This window comes from Micromys minutus (genome assembly GCF_963924665.1).
Source record: "Micromys minutus genome assembly, chromosome: 10".
Classification (NCBI taxonomy): Eukaryota; Metazoa; Chordata; class Mammalia; order Rodentia; family Muridae; genus Micromys; species Micromys minutus.
In genome coordinates, this window is record NC_137979.1 from 35,597,873 (window position 1) to 35,619,004 (window position 21,132).

Genomic DNA, 21,132 nt, shown 5'->3' on the forward strand with positions numbered 1-21,132 from the left:
CTCCCAAAATACCTTTGTAAAACTCTGGATTTTTTTTTTCCTACACATTTTGCTCTGCTTAAATGGCTACTTAGGTTTATTAACATTTACAAATTTCTACTGTTTTAATTAAGTCAGAGATAGTATTTTTTATGATACTTGAAAGGTGCTGGAAGTTATTTGTGGCACTCTCTAGGCCTCAAATGTTACTGAACATTTTTTTTTTCTTTTTTGAGCCAGAGTTTCCCTCTAACCCATACTGGTCTCAAACTTTTATTAGTCCTGTAGAGCCTTCCAAGAGGTGGGGTTATAGGCATGTTTCACTGTCCCTGGGTCTGTTTGCATGTGCTTTGGATCTTGGACACTAGGTGTCACTGCCACATCGATCTACAGAAAGCAGGACCAGTTGCCCTGAAGCTTTAAGTGACGCTTTACATACCAAAAACTTCAGAGCAAACACGTGAGGGCATATTTGAGGTAAAAAGCAATTAGTCCATTATTTATTAGAAGCTATATGCCAATAGACCTTGCCATGTTGAGATTGTTAGCTAGGAAATGTTTTTATAGGTTTCATTTGGGAATAATATTAAGTCGGTGATTTGAGTGCATTGGTAAGCAGAGGTTTGGAGTCGGTTCAGGACGCCGATGGTGTTGGTGAGCACAGGGCATATTCTGTTAGTCTGATACTTTCCCGACAGGAAGAAGTGATGGGCAGGTCTGCTTGGGTGTCAGATAGAATCAAAGCGTAGATGAAGGAGCATGTTGAATCTGCCCAGATGATTGAACTGAAATAGTTTTTTTTATATTTTTCTTTCTGGTCTCACACTTTTTGGCAGTTATCCTGCATAGCCTCCCAAGAGCTGGGGTCATAGGCGTGTGTCACTGTGCCTGGCTCTATAATATATTCTTAAAGTTTTTATTAGTTTATTTTATTGATAAGCACACAAAGTAATGAATGTTATTTTTTTGGCATCTTCAGACATTTTCTTGTTCTCATTCCTTCTTTTTCCTGTAGTATGACTCTTAACAGTCTTTTAGACAAGCTCACCTGTGTGTTCTAATAGCATTATGCAGATATCACTAATTTGATGTAGGCTGGCTGATACTTCATAATTGAAGTTTATCCTAAGTTGGTATCTTTCTTGAATGAGAGCCCCCCCTTTTTTGCTAAGAATATGTGTGCATAATTGATTTTTGTTTATTTGTATGTGGATGTGTGGTGCATGTTCTGGAATGTGCATGAGTGTGTGTGTTTCCTTGGGAGTGCATGCAGAGGCCTGAGGAGAAAAAAAGGCATGTTTTTTTTTCAGTTGTTTTGAGACATGGTCTCTTGAACCAGAGGCTGCTGTTTTAGTTCTACTGTCTGGCCAGGGAGATCTCCACATCTACCTGTTTCTGCCTATCGGTGTTGGGAGTAACAGGCATGCATAAGTAAATACTTCCTGAGAAAGTCGAATTGAGAAGGATGGAGTTGCTGTATGTCCCATGCATATACAAGACTATTGTTTACCCACAGTCTATGCAGAGCGATGCAGCTGGAGTCTCTGAACCTGAGTTCACGGGTTATTGCCACCCACAGCCAGGGTTCATTTCAGTGCTTTATGTGGGGCTTTGATAAGTGTGCAGTGACATGTTTCACTGAGCATTGTTCACTCATGTTCCCACACCTTGAATAGAAGCCATCAATCTTATTGTTACTTGATACTGTATTTGGCAAATGTCTTTTGCCATACTTGGAGTGACCATTTCAGATTGGTTTCTGTTATATTGTAATATGCATGCAAGCTTCCTCTGTGTCTTCTTTCATGGACGGATAGTTTATAGAATTTGCTATTTGGAGTATCACAGTCTGTTTATGTCATATAATGTAATATATTATAATTATAATTATAAATTGTAATTATAAATATAGTTTATAATACCACAAGCTGGGGAGGGGGGATGGGAATGAGGGGAAAGGAGATAACATTTGAAATGTAAATACAGAAAATATCCAATAAAATATATATACTAACAAATAATACCACAAGCTACACAAACCTTATGTTTATAGTTTTGACTTTTTTGTTGTGTATGTGTGATTGTGCATGCATGCACACAGACAAGTAAGTGAAATTCATTAGATGAAATTTTAAGGAATTCTTTTCTTTCTCATGTAGTTCCCTCCCCCATGGGTCCTGAGCATAGATTAGCTTTGCAGTTTTAAAATACAATTTAAAAGTATGCAGTATGGAATCTTCCTTGTCTGTTGTCTTCGGCTCGGTGTGTATTTTAAGTTCATCCCATTCATGCTAAATTAAAAGGAATGAATTAGAGGCAATCAAGTTTGTGTGCCTGAGTGACGGGGAAGTGTTTATGACAGCTGCTTAGGCTAACACCCTCTGTAATGGTGTCACATTGACTTCTGAGCACCTTCCAGTCTGCCTCCTGGCGCACATGTCAGGCTGTCTGAGTGGTTTCACATTAACATCTACCCCAAGGAAGATCTTTTGACTACAGAAGTGTTAGTTGCAAATGGAAGATACCATTAGAGCAGCTTCAAAGGCCTGGTACTTAGATTGGTGTGTGCTGAAGTCATGGCTGGGGCTGTGAGGTCTGGGTCAGCTGTGCCTGGCCAAGGGCCACATGCTGCTCTCCTTCTCTGAAAAGGCTGGAGAGACAAGGTCAGAGCTGCCTCAGTGCTTTCTCAATGTGTGTGAAAATTTGAAGTATGAAAATATGACTAACAGTTCCATTCATTATTTATGTTCTGTGGTTTTCATACTGTTCCTGAGACTCACTCCCTTCTTGCTTCAAGTTTTGTGTTTTGTAGTTAGTGTCAAGACCAAAATACCGACTGGCTTGCTGTCTTTTTCATGTGGTCAGCAAATATCTGTTCTTTAAGATGTAAGTTCTCACAAATACACATTTTAAGTGGTTTTTGTGGTTTGTGTTTTCTTCCTTGTTGGCATACACAGTCTGCTGTGGAGACACTGACACTCTGGCATCAGCCAAATCTTTTGTGGTTGGGCAGCAAAAATAAAATGGCAAACGTCTCCTCTTGCCCTCAATCGTAGGCATTTGCAGGACTGCCCCTGACCTTTAGAGACACACTTCTCAACCAAACCTCCTAAGGTTCCGAAACTGTCCAGGCAGAGCTGTAACATGGAGCACTGGCCACATCTGGTTAGAACAGAAAATCTCCCAAGTAAAAGCTATGAGGTTGACTTTCAAGGTAGCTTCTCATTGTGATGCCGAGACAGCATAGAATTCAGCTGTGGTACTGCTCCAGCCTTGCGACCCTCGCTGGGTATCACAGTTATGTTTACATACCTGGCTGAGAACAACAGGAGATGCTGGTGTCTTGAGGTTGAAAGTTTTGGGCAGTCTTACTCCTTTTCCCCCTTAATTTTTATAGTGAAAGTATAATCCTATGATCCATGGAAGGATCGGTTGCAAGATACCACACCCCTCCCAATACATATGAAATTTGCAGATGCCTCTGTCTCCTTTATAAAACTGTGCAGAATACATATATATATGTATATATATATATATATATATATACACACATACACACACACACATATATATATATTTATTTATTTATTGAGATTTTGTTTCTCTGTAGCACTGGCTGTCATGGAACTTATTCTGTAGACCAGGCTGGTCTTAATCTTAGAAATTCATCTGTGTTTGCTCTCCAGTGCTGGGATTAAACACATACACCACCCCTGTCTGGACCCAGCCACATTACGTTGTGTTCCACAGGTCACTTCTGTGTTCTAGTACTTAGTACAATGCCAAGCCTATGTTAATAGTTGTTAGGTGTAATGTTGCAGTAATAATAAAGAGGATATTTGTGGTCAGCACAGATGTGCCCACACCTGCTTTGAGATGGTGTTGGAATGCAGATGATGCTGTGGACACACAGGACTGACTACATAGCATCAAGGAAGCACAGGATATTCCAAGCACTATCTGTGAGCTACTATTTTTTTGCTTTGTGAATCTCTGGCTACTTACTAGCTAATTAAAATCTCCTTTCCTCTGTTACACTGAATGCTTGGGCAGCCTGCCTCTGACTCCCTAGAGCTGGCATTATAGGGATGTGGTAGCTCATGCCTGGCCATTTTGGCTTCTTTACTGAGTCACGAAGCTATGATAATAATGTCCACCATTGCCTTACCCCATAGTGATATATATCCATTTCTCCTTAATGCAAAAAACTTTAGTTGTTACTTTTCAAGGTAAACTATAATATTGCAGTTTTCCATTTAAGCAATTTATTCCATTCAATTAGTGTATGATTGTTATCAGTTTCTAAATTGATAACACAGTTGTGTATTTATATGGAGTATATGAGACTTTGTTTCTATGAGACCTGTGCCCTCTGGAAGAGCCAGTGGTCTTAATCTCTGCAGCCCCAGAGCTGAAGTTCTGAAATATAAAATTTTCTTTGCACTCTTTTCTTCTGTAATTTTTGCTTTTCATCTCCTTTCCCCACTTGCTATTAGGGAAACATTAATTTTGGGGTTTACAATACATTTTCATGTATTCTATATACATTTAAATTTTAAGTTTCAAGTAGTTCAGGTTTACACAGGAATCAGGCTGGAAGTAGAGTTTCTGTACCAGCCCACAATCCAGCTAGAAACAGATTGTGCTGCACCTGTTCCAGTGGACAGCCAATGGTTACTTTCTTTCTTAAAGGAATTTTTATGTTTTTATTTTGTATGGTTGTTTTTTCTGCATGTAAGTCTGTGTACCACTGAGTGCCTGGTGCCTTCAGAGGTAAGAAAAGGGTTTTGGGCCCCCTTGGACTGATGCTAACAAAATGCTGTGAGCCACCATGTAGGTGATGAGACTTGAACCCAGGTCCTCTGGAAGAATAGCCGATGCTTTTAAACACTGAATAAACTCTCTGGCAGTGGTCTTGTTCTTTGAAACAACATTGGCTGGAACCTGCTATGTAGACTAGGTTCTGACCAGGAACTGACAGATCTAACTGCCTTTGTCTACCCTGAGATTAGAGGCATGTAGCACCACACCTGACCTGGTATTGATCTTTATAACCAGGGCTATAAAGCATAGGTGATAACATTTTAACATTTCTACAGGCCCATTAATTAGGTTGGTCTTTGGACACATGTATAAGATATTCACAACAAGATTTAAGACGAGTGACTTAAAGCTACAACCTGTTAAACACTAAGATATATAAGTGTAGTCATTTATGATTTATTCCCACAAAAACCCAGATCCTTGGCTTAACTCTCATTTAGTATTAATTATGTTCTATATGCTTTAACCACACAATCTTATGATCATCACACTGCTATATATATGTCGGGTTGCTTATTTCAAGGCTATTCTGATGTAGCAAATTTATATATCTAATAAGCATAGTCCAGTTGTTAAGAGTGCTGACCTTGCTCTGTGTTGTAGGTGCTCTACAGTGTTAGTGGCCATGGGTGTGATTTGGGCAGTAAGAGTAAAAGTTTAAGGAACACATATGTTAGCTGTTCCCTGTCCAAGAACTCCCCAGGTGGAGTTAGAGCTGTTCACATCACTAGAACACTCTGAGACAAATAGAGTTTTTGATTTAAAGGCAAAATGTGCTTGAGATAACCTGAGAAATTCTTTCTGTTTCAAGTTTCATTGTTCACATCCAAATTCATATTTTGAATGCTGGAGAGATAGCTCAGTGTTTTCCATGCAAACACGAGGCCCCGAGTTAAATCCCAGGCATCCACAAGAAAAACTTTCTTTATACCGGTAGTTCCCATGTGGGGGAACAGAGAAGGCAGGTCCTGGGCTTAGGTCCATGTCCAGCCTAGCCATCCCTTCCCCTCCCCCATACCATCAGAGCAACTCAGGTTAGGATTTACTTAATGCGTGATTTTTTGAAGACAAACTAGTTCCAGTTTGCCTTGAATTCACTGTGTATTTCAATCTGGTTTAACTGTGTCAGTCTTCCTTTCTCAGCTTCTGAGTCAGAAAAAGCTATAATGATATGACACCATACCAGAAGCCATTCTGTATCCTTGGATGGCCCTGAGCTCTGCATCTTCCACCACCTGCCTCTCAAGTGCTAGGGTCTTAGTGACATGCTTGCCTGTTTTTTAAATTGGTTAGAGTCTTCAGGATTTTATTGATCTTTTCTCAGAACCCCCCTTTGGTTTCATTGAATTTTTTTCCCCATTGATTTCCTTTTTTCAATTTTATTGATTTCATTTCTAATTGATGTTTACTTGTGCCTACTTGCTTTGATTTGGTTCTTTCCTCATTTCAGAGATAGGTTTAAGTTTCACAGTTAGAGCCTCTTTTTTTCAACTCTGCTTCGTGGTATGGATTTCGCTCTGACAGCATACCACTAGCTTCAGTTGGGTTTCATTTTCATTTAGTTAAAAATGCTTTAAAGCTCAGCTTGGTGACACATGCTTATAATCCCAGCACTTGAGAGGGTCAGGAGTTCGAGGACAGTGTGGGTTACATTAGACCCTGGCTCAAATAAAAACAGAGAAAATAAACCATAAACAAAATATTTTTTAAAAAATTTGAAACTTTCTTCTTTGAACTTTGTGTTGTTTATAATTTGGTTGCTTAATCTCACTAGTGTTTTGTTATTTTCCAGATGTCCTGCTGTTACTAATTTCTTATGTAGTTCCATTGTAGTGAGAGGGTAGTCTGTGGTTTCTGTCCCACAGTTTGTTACAAGGTAAATACAAGGTTTACAGTTTCTTTATCAAGCACAGTGTCACTAAACCAATCCCTGTATGTCAGGGTGGCAGGTAATTGGCTCTTACTGTGTTCAGAACTAAGTTAAGGATTTCTTTTCCTCAGAGGTGCTGAGATGAGTCTCTGTGTCTCATTCTTATTCTGCACATGACACATTCAGCATTACACTTGAGAATCGTCACAGAAATGCACTGTAGTAAATGCTGTCAGCTTCTATATTTGGTTTAGGGCCGAATGTCACGTCCACAGGTTGACTTCATGCTTTTTATCCCTGAGCTACATAAATCTCTAATTTTACTACTTTATTAGATTAGTTTACATCAGTGGCTGGCTAGAGTGTGAAACAAAGAGAACCCTTATAGTGTGAATTGATGTGAGGACGTTGAAAAACAATTTTGATAATCTATGAAAGCTGCATCTGCCTACCCTTAATTATGTTTTAAAAGCACCACTGATTTGTGTGTCCTGGCTAGTTGTGTGTCTCTGTACCACTTGTATGAACATGTGCTCAGAGAGGACATTGGATCCTCCGGGACTGAGATTGTGGACAGTTGTGAGAAATCATGTTAGTGTTGGGGAATCAAACCTGGGTCTTCGGTGAGAGCAGTCAGTGATTTTAACTTGAGCCTTGTCTACTGCTCTGCTTTTTATGTTTTGTTTGTTTTACATTGAGACAGGGTCTCACTATGTAGCCCTTCTGGCCTGGAACTCAGTGATCTTCCTGCTTCTGCCTCTGCAGTGTACATTTTTAGTTTTATTTAAGTATCTCTGTATTTGTATATGCATGCTGATGTTCACAAAAGCCAGAAAAAGCCATTATATACTATATTACAAGAGCTATGATGTGAGTACTGGGAATGGAACTGCAAGAGCAACAAGTGGTTTAATACCTGAGAGGTTTCTCCAGCCTCTTGATTATCTTGAAAACAGGAGCAACTATAGTAACAAGTCTCTGCAAAGAGCTACATACACACAGTCTCAGGCATCATCTGCAGATAGTCAGAGTTTTGTAATCTGTGTACTAGACGCAACTCTAAAATAGTACAGGTGACCTAGATCTTATTTAACTTTAATTAAGGAACACATTGGGAACTTGTTACAGGTAGTTCAGAGGACAGCATGAAGAAGATCTGGAGGCAGTTAGGGATGCAGGCATACACTCTACTCAACGCAAACTACATTAATATCCTCTTCGTAATAACACGTGTTTGGGCTGGAAAGTAGATGTGCTGTCCAGTGGTTGGCTGGCAAGGTTAGTGGACTAGCTTTCCTATCTGGGATCAGTCTCCAGTATCCTCCCTTCCCCTTCAAGGGTTAACAGCAGGCTAAAAAATACCAAACGTAGTTTACTTTTTGTACTCAACTCTTCCTGTGTTGCCAAAGATGGTTTTTATCTTATATGTAAGAGATTCTCCTGTTTCAGCCTCTCAGTTGCTGGGACTACAGATGTGGGCACTGTGTCTGACTTGAAATCACTTTCTGTAGAGCAGGTTCAGTTATCTTTTTAACTAAAGTTTATTTGCTTGTCTTTTTAGCAAGGAGTCACAGGACTAGAGATGTGGCTCATGGTAGACTCCTTCCTGATGTGTACATGGTCCTGGGTTTAATTTCTAAAAACTAAAAAAAAATATTACTGTCAGTTTTTGATATCTAGTATTGTATAGAATTGTAAAGATAGCCCAGTTAAAGTAGTATAGACTACTTACTGTAAATTAGATGACTGCATGGTGGCCTGGAAGGTAGCCCACTGAAAGAATTAGTGAATTCTTAAATAATTTTTCTGGACTTGTTTGTAAGGTTGTTTGGTGGAATCAAATTTTGAATGTAGGGCCTCGTGTTATATAAACATTCCCACACTGAGCTTGCACTTTTATTCTTTAAAAATTTTGTTTTTGAGATAGGTTCTCACTAAGTTGCCTTGCAATTTTGACATCAATCTGTATAATCCAGTAGGCAGAGCTTGAACCTGTGATCAAGAAACAAGAGCCCTGGGCCTTAGTCTCCTGAGTAAGATCAGAATAATGCTTATCAACCCAGATGCATTTGGTTTTTGTATTTTTGTTTGTTTGCTTTTCTTTTTTTGTGTCTTGAGACAAGATTTTGCTTTACAGCCCAGGCTGGCCTTATAATTGTAATTTCAAAGGTTTGAGCATTTGAAGTGCTGGGTTATATAGGTGTATACCATTACGCCCTGCTTTCTCTTGTCTTACTGCAGTAGCCAGGAAGCTGGAATTCTGCTGGGTCCAGACTAGAGATATATTAGAGGCCTGTCAGTGGTGGGATATGTAAAGTCATAGCGTTTTCATCCAATGGGAATCTTATAGCACCAGAGAAAGAAAAACCTGCAATTACATGCATTAACATGAACTAACTTATGGCCATAGTAATGTGGAAGAAGTTCCACAAGAGCATAGTATATGACCCCAGTTATCCTGTGTTCAGTAATTAAAACGTGTAAACCATTCTAAACTTGTACTGTCCCCAGGCTTAGAAGTTAAGATTGTTATGACTGGGGAAGGATGTGGCAAGCCTTCTGAAGTCTTGTAACTTTTTGTTGTTTATTTATTAATTTTTGTGGCGATAGAATGTCACATTTTAGCCCGAGCTGGTGTGGACTTTCTTGTGTAGGCAAGCTTGTCCTCCAGGTTGAAAATGTCCTCCTGCCTCTGCCCTTTGTAGCATTTGCTAGCAGCCTAACTAGTTTTCTTGAGGTGTATGTCAGTAGCATAGATACTTTATGGAGCATTCATTAACCTGAACACGTGTAGCTAACGACATGTACATTTTAAGTAGAAAGCTGTCAGTCAGGAAAGTTTGCAAACAAGTCTTTAGGCGTCTGCAGTTCTGTGTCCTGCCGCCCTGCACCGGGTGAGCCGCTCTGTTGTCAGGTGGCTCACCAGGATTCCAGAGTCGGCCTTCTGGCTGGGTGACTCTTACTTGATTTTAGAATTCTCTGAAAGTTTCTCAAAGGTCTCCCAGATCATTCTGTATGTGGATCGTTGTCTTTCTAGCTGTAATTTCCTTTCCCTTAGATTGAGTTGTGAGATTCTAAACTTGTATTCCCCTACCCCCTTCTAGTTTGGTATGTAATTTGCATATTTTCACCATGCGAAAGCTATTTTCTATGGTTGGAAAAGATTTTTTTTTCCTACAGTGTGAACAAATCATTCTTTGTTCTCTTTATTGTGCCTTCAAACTGGTACGTCCGGTTTATGCCCTAAACAACAAAAGTCTGTCATCAGAAATTAAAATGCCAGCAGGAACAAAGGAGGAGACCAGGAGGAGCTCTGGGAGCAGAGCAGTCTCCCCTGTGCCCTCCTCTCTAGCCTGGAGTTCTGGGTCCACTCTCTGGTCTTGCCCCCTTACTACTCAGTTTAGAAGTAATTGCAACTCGCTTTTCAGTCTACATGGTCCTCATTGTTGAGATTCTTTGCCATTTTCCAAGATCTTTTTTCTGGGAAACCCAAAAGTAGTTTTGACTGAGTTAAAATTGTTTTGGTATTGATGAATGTGCTGGATGAAGGCATGAGGCAGCTGGGAAGCATCCCTGTCGCTCTATACCAGTGCTGTCTGCTCTCAGGGTTGGAGGACTCTCTCCCTGGAGGCTGATACTTGTGACTTACATTCTGCAGTTAGAGTGACGCTTCTGATTTCAGCAGGATAGAAAGAATTAGGTGTCTAGGATGTTCCCAGCTCTCTGTGTATGACACGGTGCCTCCTCCATGGCCCTTTTCTATGCTATGCCTGAGAATTCTCGCTTCCTAACTCAGTGCGCGGGCTGACAGTGAATGTGGTGCATCTTCAGTTTCTCCTCCTGGTTTTTGTTCTCACCTGTTGCTGAATGTTTAAAGATGTGTTCAGATTACAATAAGGAGTTTCCTTCATTTTGAAAGTTCTTTTGCTGTAATGCTTCATATATTTGGATTTTTTCCTATGTCCTCTGCTCTAGTGTATTACATTCATTGAGGAAAACTTATATTGTAATTATGTCAAGAGATATTTACACAATAATACATTGGAGTACAGAGGTTCAGGAAATAAGATTATATTTTTTAACATTAGAATTTTGTTAGATAGAGCCAGAAACTAAATGCAGTTCAGGCGGGTGGAAATAATGGTGCAGAGTAGGAGATTTGTTCACATTGTAGTTTGTTATGTGTGTAAATTTTACAAGTGGGGTTTTCATTACTCTGTTATTATATATACATCTTTAAGCTTTACCTTACTTTTTAATTAATTTTTTAATTATATGAAAGTAGACTTAATTATTTTTTATTGAGTGGATACTGTATTTTCAAAATGTAATTGCTTTCTCAACATTTTCTACTTTTCCCTTTTCTGTTTATTTTCACAAGGTGGGGACTCAGAATTTAACAACACATCCATACTAGAAGTAGACAATACCATTTCTCAGCCCATTCACATATGTATGTCTAGAAACCAAAGACATTTCAGAAAAACGGATAATTGGTGCATTGGATAGAAAATTTCACAAAGTAATTTCTTCCAGTTTTTTCTTAAACAATTTTACTCCTTATCAATTATTATAAAATGGAGACTTGAGAGCCACCGTGTGCTTTGCTCATAGGTTTTGGTATTGAACTGAAAGCCTCGAAGGCTGTGGAGTCCAGGAGCCCAGACCTGCTCTGCTGACGTGGTGGCTTTGGGGAGGGGATGCTGTTTGGCAGTGTCTGTGCTAGGTCTCCCCTTGGGAATATTTACAGGAAAGGGAAACCCTTACAGCTCACATCTCTAAAGGTACATAGGAGGGAGGCTGAAGATGGGAGTACTTTCCCTATGTAAAGGCTCCTCTGAATGCATATTTACGTTAAAGTTGGCCAGCCTTTTATAATGGATAGATTCTTGGAATTCTAAGCCACTTGTTGAGGAAAGCCTATTCAAACATCAACAATGTATATCTTCTATGAGATACTTCCTACCTCTATTAGATTTTGTGAGTTAGGACCAGTTTTGTAATGTGTACAGTTTTTTATGCTACTGTGTATATTTCCACCAACAGTTGGGTAGTTACTGCAGTGTGCTGGAGACCATATTAGTATGAAAGGCATTTTTTAAACCTTGTTGCATACTAGCATACCCCCCTTTGCCTCTTGGAGAAACAGAATATTGTCTTTATGTCCAAGCATTGAATCTGACCTTACCAAGGGAATGGGCAATGCTACAGTGGTTGATCTTTGTGTTAAAAGAGGTGTCTTCCAAAGTGGTTTACAACTTTAATATTCTCTTATTTACAGAGTATTGCAGTCAGGGAGGTTCTGTTTTTTGTTTTGTTTTGTTTTACTTGTTTGTTTTTTAGTAGCCTTGTTTTATAATTGCAAAGGAATGTTGAACGACTTACTCAGTAACAATTCAGGAGAGATAACTGACTGTAATGACAACTTGAATATTGTAGAACAATCTCAATCGCTTCCTGGCCCTAACATGGAGAGTGAGCACAGGAACTGCATAGACTCCTCATGGGTTAATGGAGAGAAATTACAGGCTTACAGAACAGACTTTGTTTTACATTCATACCAAGAATGAATTCTAATGTTTTCCTGAAAATGCTTATGACAGTTTAAGATAGTGATGTATTTGATGTGCACAACTAGCCTAAGATTCTAAAGTATTGTGTGGGTGTATATATGTGTGTGTTTCTGACTAATCAGAACAAAATTTAGATGTTGTTTTTGCCTAATAGCATTGAGATATTTTTTGCTTTCCCTTATGCAGATCAGCGGGGAAGCCCAAGAGCTCTTCTCTGTTCGACATGGCCCAGTCCGAGCAGCTAGAATCTTGCCTGCTCCACAGTTGGGTGAGTGTAGCCCTTAAGAAAAAGCAGGTCACACGGGTTCTCTTTTGTTGGTTTTGGACTACAGACAGCAAGAGTGATAACCCAGGTCTGCTTTGCTGCAAAGGTCCATTCTGCCTCCCTCCTCCCCCAAGACAAACCCTTAGTGCTTTCAGTTGCAGTGGAAATAGGTAATCTTAACCATTTCAATATGGCTATTCACTTTCTGTTGTGGTTTTGATTTATCTCCATTCTCTTTGATCTCGATTTGGCCCGTGCCTCTGCTAGCTATTTCTCTAAGCCGTCTTCTTTCTTGGCTTTCTGGGCATCCTTCTGGGCCGCCTTTGTTCTGCTGCTGGCATCCTTTCTTCTGTGGGTATTCCCCAGGTCTCCCCTCTCACTCTTTTTCCCTTCTCAGTTGGACTTGCTGGCTCCGAGAGCTGGGTTTTCAGTGTTGTCTCTGCTAAGGGGCAGAGCCTTCGCTGTGGCAGAAGGGTGTCCTGGGCTTTTAACCTTGAAGCTCTTTTATGGCAACTGTGTCTTTAAAATTTTATATTAGTGTATAGTCATTGTAGAAAAGAATGGAACTTTTTGACATATTTGTATATACAATGTTCTTTGAACCTATTCCCCTTCCATGTTTCCTGCAAATATTACTTAACATTACATGTGCTATATTTATATAGAAAGGTCCAAATGTATGTTCATATTTAGTTTTCTGAGTATTTCATATTATGAAATCAGAAAAAGTATTTTTCCCTATTTTTTATGTTCATTAAAATACATTTTACTGTGTAGCAAATAATTATATTAATCACACGGGACACTTTAAAGCTTCTCTAAAATAAAGATATAAAATATCTTAATTTTATTATTATCTGAAAGATTATTCTGAAATTAAGTATCTCGTTAAGACTTCATGTAGCTGGTAATTCTCTAAATTGATGAGAGCAATGCTCACTAAAACTTAGAGCTTGATTGTGCATAAGTAATTTTTAGAGATAATGTAATTAAATTTTCTTTAATGAATCGGGAAGGACAACCCCTTGCAGTTGAGCTGTGTGCCCCTCAGAGCCTTCATCTGCACAGCTCCCTACCCCATCTCCCTGCTCCCTCTTCTCTCCCTGACTCACACCCCTCCCTGCTTGCCCTAGACTTTCTTGTTTTTTTTTTTTTTTTTTCTCTTGTGTTGAGTTTATATTTTTGTGCAGTGTTTTGACACAGAAGGTTTTAACAGACTCTCTCTCTGTTTTGGAATACTTAGGGTTGTCCACAAGGACTGTAACAATAACAGACTGTTCTTTCTCTCATGCGTATTTAACAGAAGCAGATTTCTGCCCTTTTCATTTGATTTATAAAGTTTTTTGTTTATTAAGTTACTAATCAGCATTTCTTGACTTTTACTTGTCTTAAAGTAGCTTTAAATTGCTTTGTTAGTCAATAAATTATTTCTTCCACTAATAGACTCTTTTAGATTTAAAGTACAGTTTTACAGGATAAATGTTCTGACAAAAATTTTTTATATGCCATCTTAATGTATTTGGTTAAGTTTTAATATTTGTTTTTATTAAATGTAATACATGGGACAGAACTCATAAAATTTGTATTAAAAAATAACAGTTCTCTTTGGGGTTGTCCCATCATGCTCTACTCCTTATTTTGGGGGTGGTCCTTCTGTAGCTTCATGAAAATACAAGTTAGGGAGAGCTCATACCCACTGTCTGAAATGTCTTTATTCTCTCTGAATGCTTGGCTGCCCAGCAACTGCTTGGTTATCATCACATTATTTCAGAGTTTTGTAGGCATTAATTTTGTGTTCTGTGGAAGAGTCCGAAGCCATTTTGACCTCCTTTTCCTTTTATGTATCCTGTTACTCTGTCAGGAATGTGGGCTTTGTTAGGGGCACCTTCAGTGTAGTGATGTGAATCCTGTAGTTGTGGGAACTGCCTTCAAATGGAGAACATGTTTTTGTCACCTAAGTTTTATTCTATAGTTTTTAAATCCTATATTTGTATTAGTGATTAAATTCAGGGTCTCAAGCATTTCAGGCAAGCACTGGGCTGCTGAGCTGTACGCAGGTTGTCCTGTCCTACTTGTATTTTGAGGCAGAGGCTCACCAAATTGCCCATGCTGGACTTTTAGTCCCAGCAAAGTTTGTTTGCTCTCTGTTTCTGTAATTTAATTTTCTTTTCTTTTCTTCCAGTGCTAAGAATGAAAACTCAGAGCCTTGTGCTTCTTAGGCAAACATTTTTTCATTAAATTAAATCCCTGACCCCCCCCCCCCATGTAATTTCTTTCTGCTTTCATGGACTTTTAAAATCCAGTCAGCCAGTCTGCATCATTTTCTTACAAGTTCTAACTTTGTAGCTCAGGCTACAACGTGATATGTAGACCAGACTGTCCTCTAGGAAATTTACCTGTCTGCCTCTGCCTCCTGAATGATAGGATGAAAGGCGTGCTCAGCCATACCCAGTTAATTTTTAGACTTATTATTCTCTTTGTTTGTGTGTGTGTGTTTGATGTGTGGGTATGTGTGCCCTAATATGTGAGTGAAGGTTAATGGCAAAGGTTGTACTTTGTACTTTCTGTCTTTTGGGACTGGATTCAGGATGCTAATCAGAGTTTCATCTCTGTAGCCCAGGCTGCCTCTTCTTGCTTTAACTTCACAAGTGCTGAAACTACAGGTATAGTCACTATACCTGGTGACTTTCCTCCTTTAGGACACTCATGTCCTCCTAACTCTCTTGCTCTCTGTGATGTGTGTGTTTCACAGTGCTTGCTGCTCTTCAGTGCTCACTTGTAGACTTTTCATTTTTTAAAAACAACATATTGAGTGTGTATGTGCACACACATGTGATGTATGTGCCATAACATGGATGTGGAGGGCAGAGTTGGCTCTCTCTTTCCACAGGTTCTAGGTTCTCTGGTTGTTTTGTGTGGCAAATGGTTGCCTATTGAGTCATTTCACCAGCAGTGCCTCATCAGAGTGCTTGTTATGAAGTCTTAATAATATTTGTTGAATGTTTTTATATGGTGTACTCCTGGAAGTTAAGGCCTATTTTTTTTTTTTTTTTTGAAAATCTGCCCTCTGGTTAAAAACAAAAAGCTGAACAAGTTGAATGTGGCTTTTATCCCATAGGAGATCAGCCTGGTGGTGTAAGGGTGTAGCTGTTACTGTGGTGCTGTAGGGGTGTGGTGTGTACAGTCAGCACTATAGTGGTGTAATGGTGGAGTAGGTGGGTACTCCTTTTTTCTGGTACAGTTCTCTGTTTCTTTGGACACTATCAGGCATTCAGTATATTCTTTAAATGACTTATTGTTTATGTGTATGTGTGTTATATCTATGTGTAAGCATATGTATATTTATATGTGTGTAAGTATCTACAAATGCCAGAAGATGTCAGATTTCTTGGAGCTGTGAGCTGTCTGATCGATGTGGGTGCTTGGAACTGTCCATTGAAGGAATAGCAAGCACTTTTAGTCACTGAGCATTTCTTCTGTCTCCAATGGTCCAATTCACTCTTCTCTCCTTGCCTCTTTTCTGCTCTCTTCTCATCCCTTCCCTTTCCCTTTCCTTTTCCCTTCTCTCTCTCTCTCTCTCTCTCTCTCTCTCTCTCTCTCTCTCTCTCTCTCTCTCTCTCTCTCTCTCTCTCTCTCTCTCTCTGTTGTTTCAAGATAGTTTCTCTGTGTCCCCTTGGCTGTCCTAGAACTTATTCTGTAGACCAGGTTGGCCTTAAACTACAAGATCCACCTGCCTCTGACTCTGGAGTGCTGGGGTTAAAGAGGTGCCTATCTACCTAGATATCAGTATGTATTTTTTAAACTAATAGTTTTTAATAATTTGTTTTATGTGTATTGTTGTTTTGCCTTTATGCATGTCTATGGGAAAGGGTTGAATCCCCTGGAACTGGAGTTATAGACAGTTTTGAGCTAACTTGTTGGTACTGGGATTAAACCTGGGTCTTCTAGATAAGCAGCCAGTGTTCTTACCTGAGCCATCTACCCAGCCACTCAGTACATTCTTAATGAATCTAAATCTAGAATTTTTATCAAATAAGTCACATAAAGCAAAACTGTAGTATAGTTCTTTCTGTTGGTGGTGAGCTTGTCCAGCATGTGTGGAGCCCTGGATCCTGCAAAACCAGATATGGTGTACACTCTTGTAATCCCAGCATCCAGGAACTGTAGATCTTCAGTTATTTAGAATGTTGTATGCCAGCCTGGGGTGTATGAGATCATCTGTCAAAGAAATGTAAAAAGCGGTAACCAATCAATTGGCCTTTTTATATCAATAAAAATTTGAAGTAGGTGGGAAATAAGGAGGAAACTGGTAAAACACAGTCTGTTTGAAAAGTGTTTTATTGAGGCTGGGTGGTAGTGAGTGGTGCTCACATTTAATCTCAGCGCTTGGAAGACGTGGTCTACACAGTGAGTTCCAGGACAGTAAGGGCTACACAGAAAAACCTAAAAACCAACTAACCAAACAAACAAAACTTTAATGATTTAAGATCTTATATGCTAATTTAAAATGATTAAAAAGGCTCTTTAAGGTTCACATAAAAGTAAATAATTAATAATAATAAACTTGATGCTGATCCTCCTTGAAAATATGTCTTGAAACCTAATGTTAAGTAAGTCAAGTTTTTGTATTAATCTAAGTAGTGAGTTTATACTCACTTGTATAATCAAATGAATTGTGAAACATATAAGAGTTTTATGTGGTTATTATGTTTAACTATGATAATTTCTTCGATCTGAGCTTGATGATTAACATTTGTTATCCCAGCATTCTGGAGGCTGAGGCAGGTGAGTTGCTAGTTGTATTGGCTATAGAGGTTGAAGTCAGAGTGAGCTATATGTTGAGCCCCTGTCTGGAAATAAAAGCAGCTGTTAGTGGTGCTTATAACTTTCCTCAGCACTGGGGAGGTGAAGGCAGGAAAATCAGGAATTGGAGACACTCTTTCTTTCTTTAAAAAAATTACTTACTTATTTTATGTATATTTGAACACTTCAGACACCAGAAGAAGGCATAGGATCCCATTAGAGAATTTTACTCATGAACTCTGGAAGGACATTCAGTGCTCTTAACCACAGAGCCAGCTCTCCAGCCCTGGAGGCATTATTTCTTATAATAATAAGTGACTTTCCTTGCTGTTTAATGAAATACCCAAAAACGAAACTTTAAGAAAAGGTTATTGTTCCCAGAGTAAGGAAGGAGGAGCTTGAAGCAGGCAGCATATTGCACCTGCAAGAAGCAGAGCACTGTTAGTGCTCAGCTAGCCTTTTCCTTTCTGAGCTGGACCCCAGCTAACAGGATATTGTCAACTGCACTTGGAACAGGTCTTCCTACCCCGATTAACCTGCTCACTGTGTTCCTTGGCAGATATGCTTTAAGGCTAACCTAGGCAGCCCCTCACTGGCATATCCCCAGGACTGTTTGCTAGGTGATTCTAGATCCAGTACTCATTTCTGGGCTCCACAAGAACTCTATGCAAGTGCATGCACACACAGACACACACAGACACACACAGACACACACACACACACACACACACGGTATCTCTAAAAGTATGCCAACTGACATTTGCTCACAGTTATCAGGGCTCTTATGCACGATTTTTTTTTTTTTTTTTAGTATTGTCAACCCTGTTCTCTTTCAAAACGTAAAATTATTTGATTGTTTCTTAAAACTGTTACATTTCATCTTTCATACAACTCATTGTGTTTAACTTTTTTCTTACTGTAGTTTTCTGTTCTCACAAACTTTCATATACAGTTGTATTAGTTACAAGTTAAATCTGGTTTTTGTCATGTTCAAAGGAGAATCATTTGATTTGTTCAGCTGTATGAAGTCAGAATTTATGACTAAATTCTCAAAAATGTTGGTGTGATTTTTTTATGTAACTTTTTTATGCTTGTGGTTAAACAAATGTGGTTAAACACACGAATACATGCAAACACACACACACACACACACACACACACGATATCTTCAAAAGTATGCCAACTGACATTTGCTCACAGTTATCAGCAGTATGTTACAAAGAAGAGGGACAGGCTTATTGACTTTTTAAATGGCCGAATTCTGAGATTTGGGGATTCCCTAATGTTTTCTGCCCTAATTACCTCTGCATCCACTGGTTGTGTGTGTTTGTTTCTGACACCTCATTTTTAGCGTGGAAACCATGCTGGTTGGGGTCATTTAGGATGGTCTGTTTTCCAAGACCCTGCTTTAGGGGGCTCTGCTCATCGTAGTCCTGTTCAGAGGACAGGATTCTTGAGGACAATGTCTGCCAACCGTGTTTTTGGTGGGGTGTGGTATGTGCTTTGATAACCTGTGTAAACTCTGTGTTAATGCCCCTTTCTAGGAGGGATCTAGAAGAGAACTTTAACTTAGTGACCTGTGTGAAGTCTAGTGCCTGCTGCTGCTTTTCTAGTGACATTGGAGACTGCGTGTGCTCGTTCCCCATAGGTCTCACTTAACTCAGTGTCAACATCCACATCAGTCTGTTTTTAGTGCCAGGACATATTTTTTTAAATCAAGTCCAGGTGTGTTTAGGCTCTAAATACTCCATAGTTACCTGTTAGTGTGATTTTACTTTGACACCAGATATATCGTACATAAGACAGCTGGGCCTCCATGTAGAGAACTCTTGTCTTTTTTTAAAAAATAGCTTAATCTGTATTTATTTTTCACTATGATGATGTAAAATACCTTCAGTGTCTCTGTTAAATTTGGACACAGGGAGAAATACATAGAAAAGCTATTGTCTTCCATTGTTGCATTTAAATGTCACAGATATAGCAGTGGATTCTGTTTGTTTTTAATAAGTTATTAGAAGAAATGTTTGGCTGCTTTTTTGTGGCCTTGAAATGAACTCAAAGTATACCTTGGATATCTCAGTCCAGGTTTAGGAAAACAGGTGTGATGAGTGGTTGATAAATTATCATGGATTTAATGATAGCAACCCAAATAAACAGATGAATGTCAGGGGTTAAATGTTCTCTCTCACTGAGGCTGGGTCTTGGTTCATGGACATTTCGTTGTTCTGTATTTGATTATTGTGACATGTTCCTAGGCATAAAACCTAAAACTCAACATTTGCTATAGCTTGTATACAATAAGTAAAATTTATGAAATCAAACTCATTTACCTTAGAATTAATGATTTTGAGGAACACTGTTTGGTGAGCAAACTAGTAGATGTGTTTATGTCACTGCAACTACATGAACATGCAGGCCTGTCATAACTGCAGAAAGTCCACTGTCAACCCGGAATGCCCTGGGACAGTTACAACACACAGCAGAATAAAACACATGTGGGAAGGATGTGGAAAAATTGGAACCTTCAATCATGGTCCTTGGGAATGTATCATTAGTGTAGTTATGTTGAAAACTATTTTGAAGTTTCTTAAAATGTTATATATAGAGAGTCACCACATGAACCTACCAATTCTGTCCCTAGGTATACAACCAAGAAATGAAATATAATGTTCATATAAGAATGAAAATATATGTTCATTCAAGAACATATACAAGAGCTTCATAGCAGCATCATATGAATATGGGGATTTGCCACTATTTATCAGCTGGTAGACTGTGGTATACCCACACAGTCTGTTATTTGGACCATTATTTGGTCATTGAGTGGGTTTCTGCTTGTTTTTGTTTAGTAGTGCTGTGTGCTGGCTTCAGGTACTCCACCGGAGTCTCATTTCTATTCTGATAAGAGTTACCTGCAGCTGAGTAATTTCTCTTTTCCTCTTCTTTTCCTCTCTTCCACCTCTGCTGCCTCCTTTTCTTCCCCCCTTGCTCTTTAAACCCCCAGCCTCAGCTTTTCAAGTTAAGAGATCGAAGGTGTATATTATTATATCATGATTTTGAGAGTCATTTGTGTTGTACAGTTTAAAAACTAATTTTAATATGTGTGTCTGTGGAGTGCTTGCACATTGGCCTTCTGGTTGCACCTCTGAGTATACACATGTTGGTGGGGAAAATCCTTTAAGATAGGGTTTCCCACTGAACCAAAAGCTGGATGTTCTTTTAGGCTGACTGGTTAGTTAGTGAGTTCCCAGAATTCACTTGTCTTGGCTGTTCTCCCCACCCTGAAGATGCTGGTATTCCCTTCAGACACAGCCATGACTGATTTAAACTCTCATCCTCCTTCCTGTACAAGCAAACACTCTTACTGATGGAGACATCTCCCTAGACCTATTTTAGTTTCATTTTAGAGTCCCACTGCTTGGATATGCTGTACTTGCTAGGGTATTTTTGTTATTTCCAGTTTAGTGGTTATGTTAAAATGCTCTTAGTGCTGTTTGATGTATGTATTGATTTCTCATGGGTCTTTATTTACAAGTGGGATTGCTGGGATGTATAAGTATATGCTTGGTTTTATTAGATATTGACAAATTACGTTACAGATCTTGTTAATTTACCAGCAGTGTTTCTTTCCTCAATGATGTTAGTTCTTTCTGGCCTTGTGAATTTAGGTAAGTGCCCAGTTCAGAATCGGGTTGGTTGTACTTCAGCACGTCTTGAACTGGTGATTTTCCTGTCCCAGCCTTGAGAGCATTTGGGATCATGAAGATATGCAGGTCCCTATTTTTGAGGCTCTTTTCTCACACATGTGGGGTATATTT

General features: G+C 39.1%; 1 protein-coding gene across 7 annotated transcripts in view; it reads left to right on the forward strand.

Annotated features, from left to right (window-relative positions):
• Window positions 1-21,132, forward strand: part of BCAS3 (BCAS3 microtubule associated cell migration factor) — a 435,283-nt gene that overhangs the window by 28,088 nt on the left and 386,063 nt on the right. For all 7 annotated transcript variants that reach the window (XM_080924182.1, XM_080924186.1, XM_080924185.1 and 4 more), the window contains exon 6: window positions 12,433-12,514. In XM_080924182.1, the coding sequence (XP_080780308.1) occupies window positions 12,433-12,514 (82 nt within the window). The remainder of the gene's footprint in view (window positions 1-12,432; window positions 12,515-21,132) is intronic.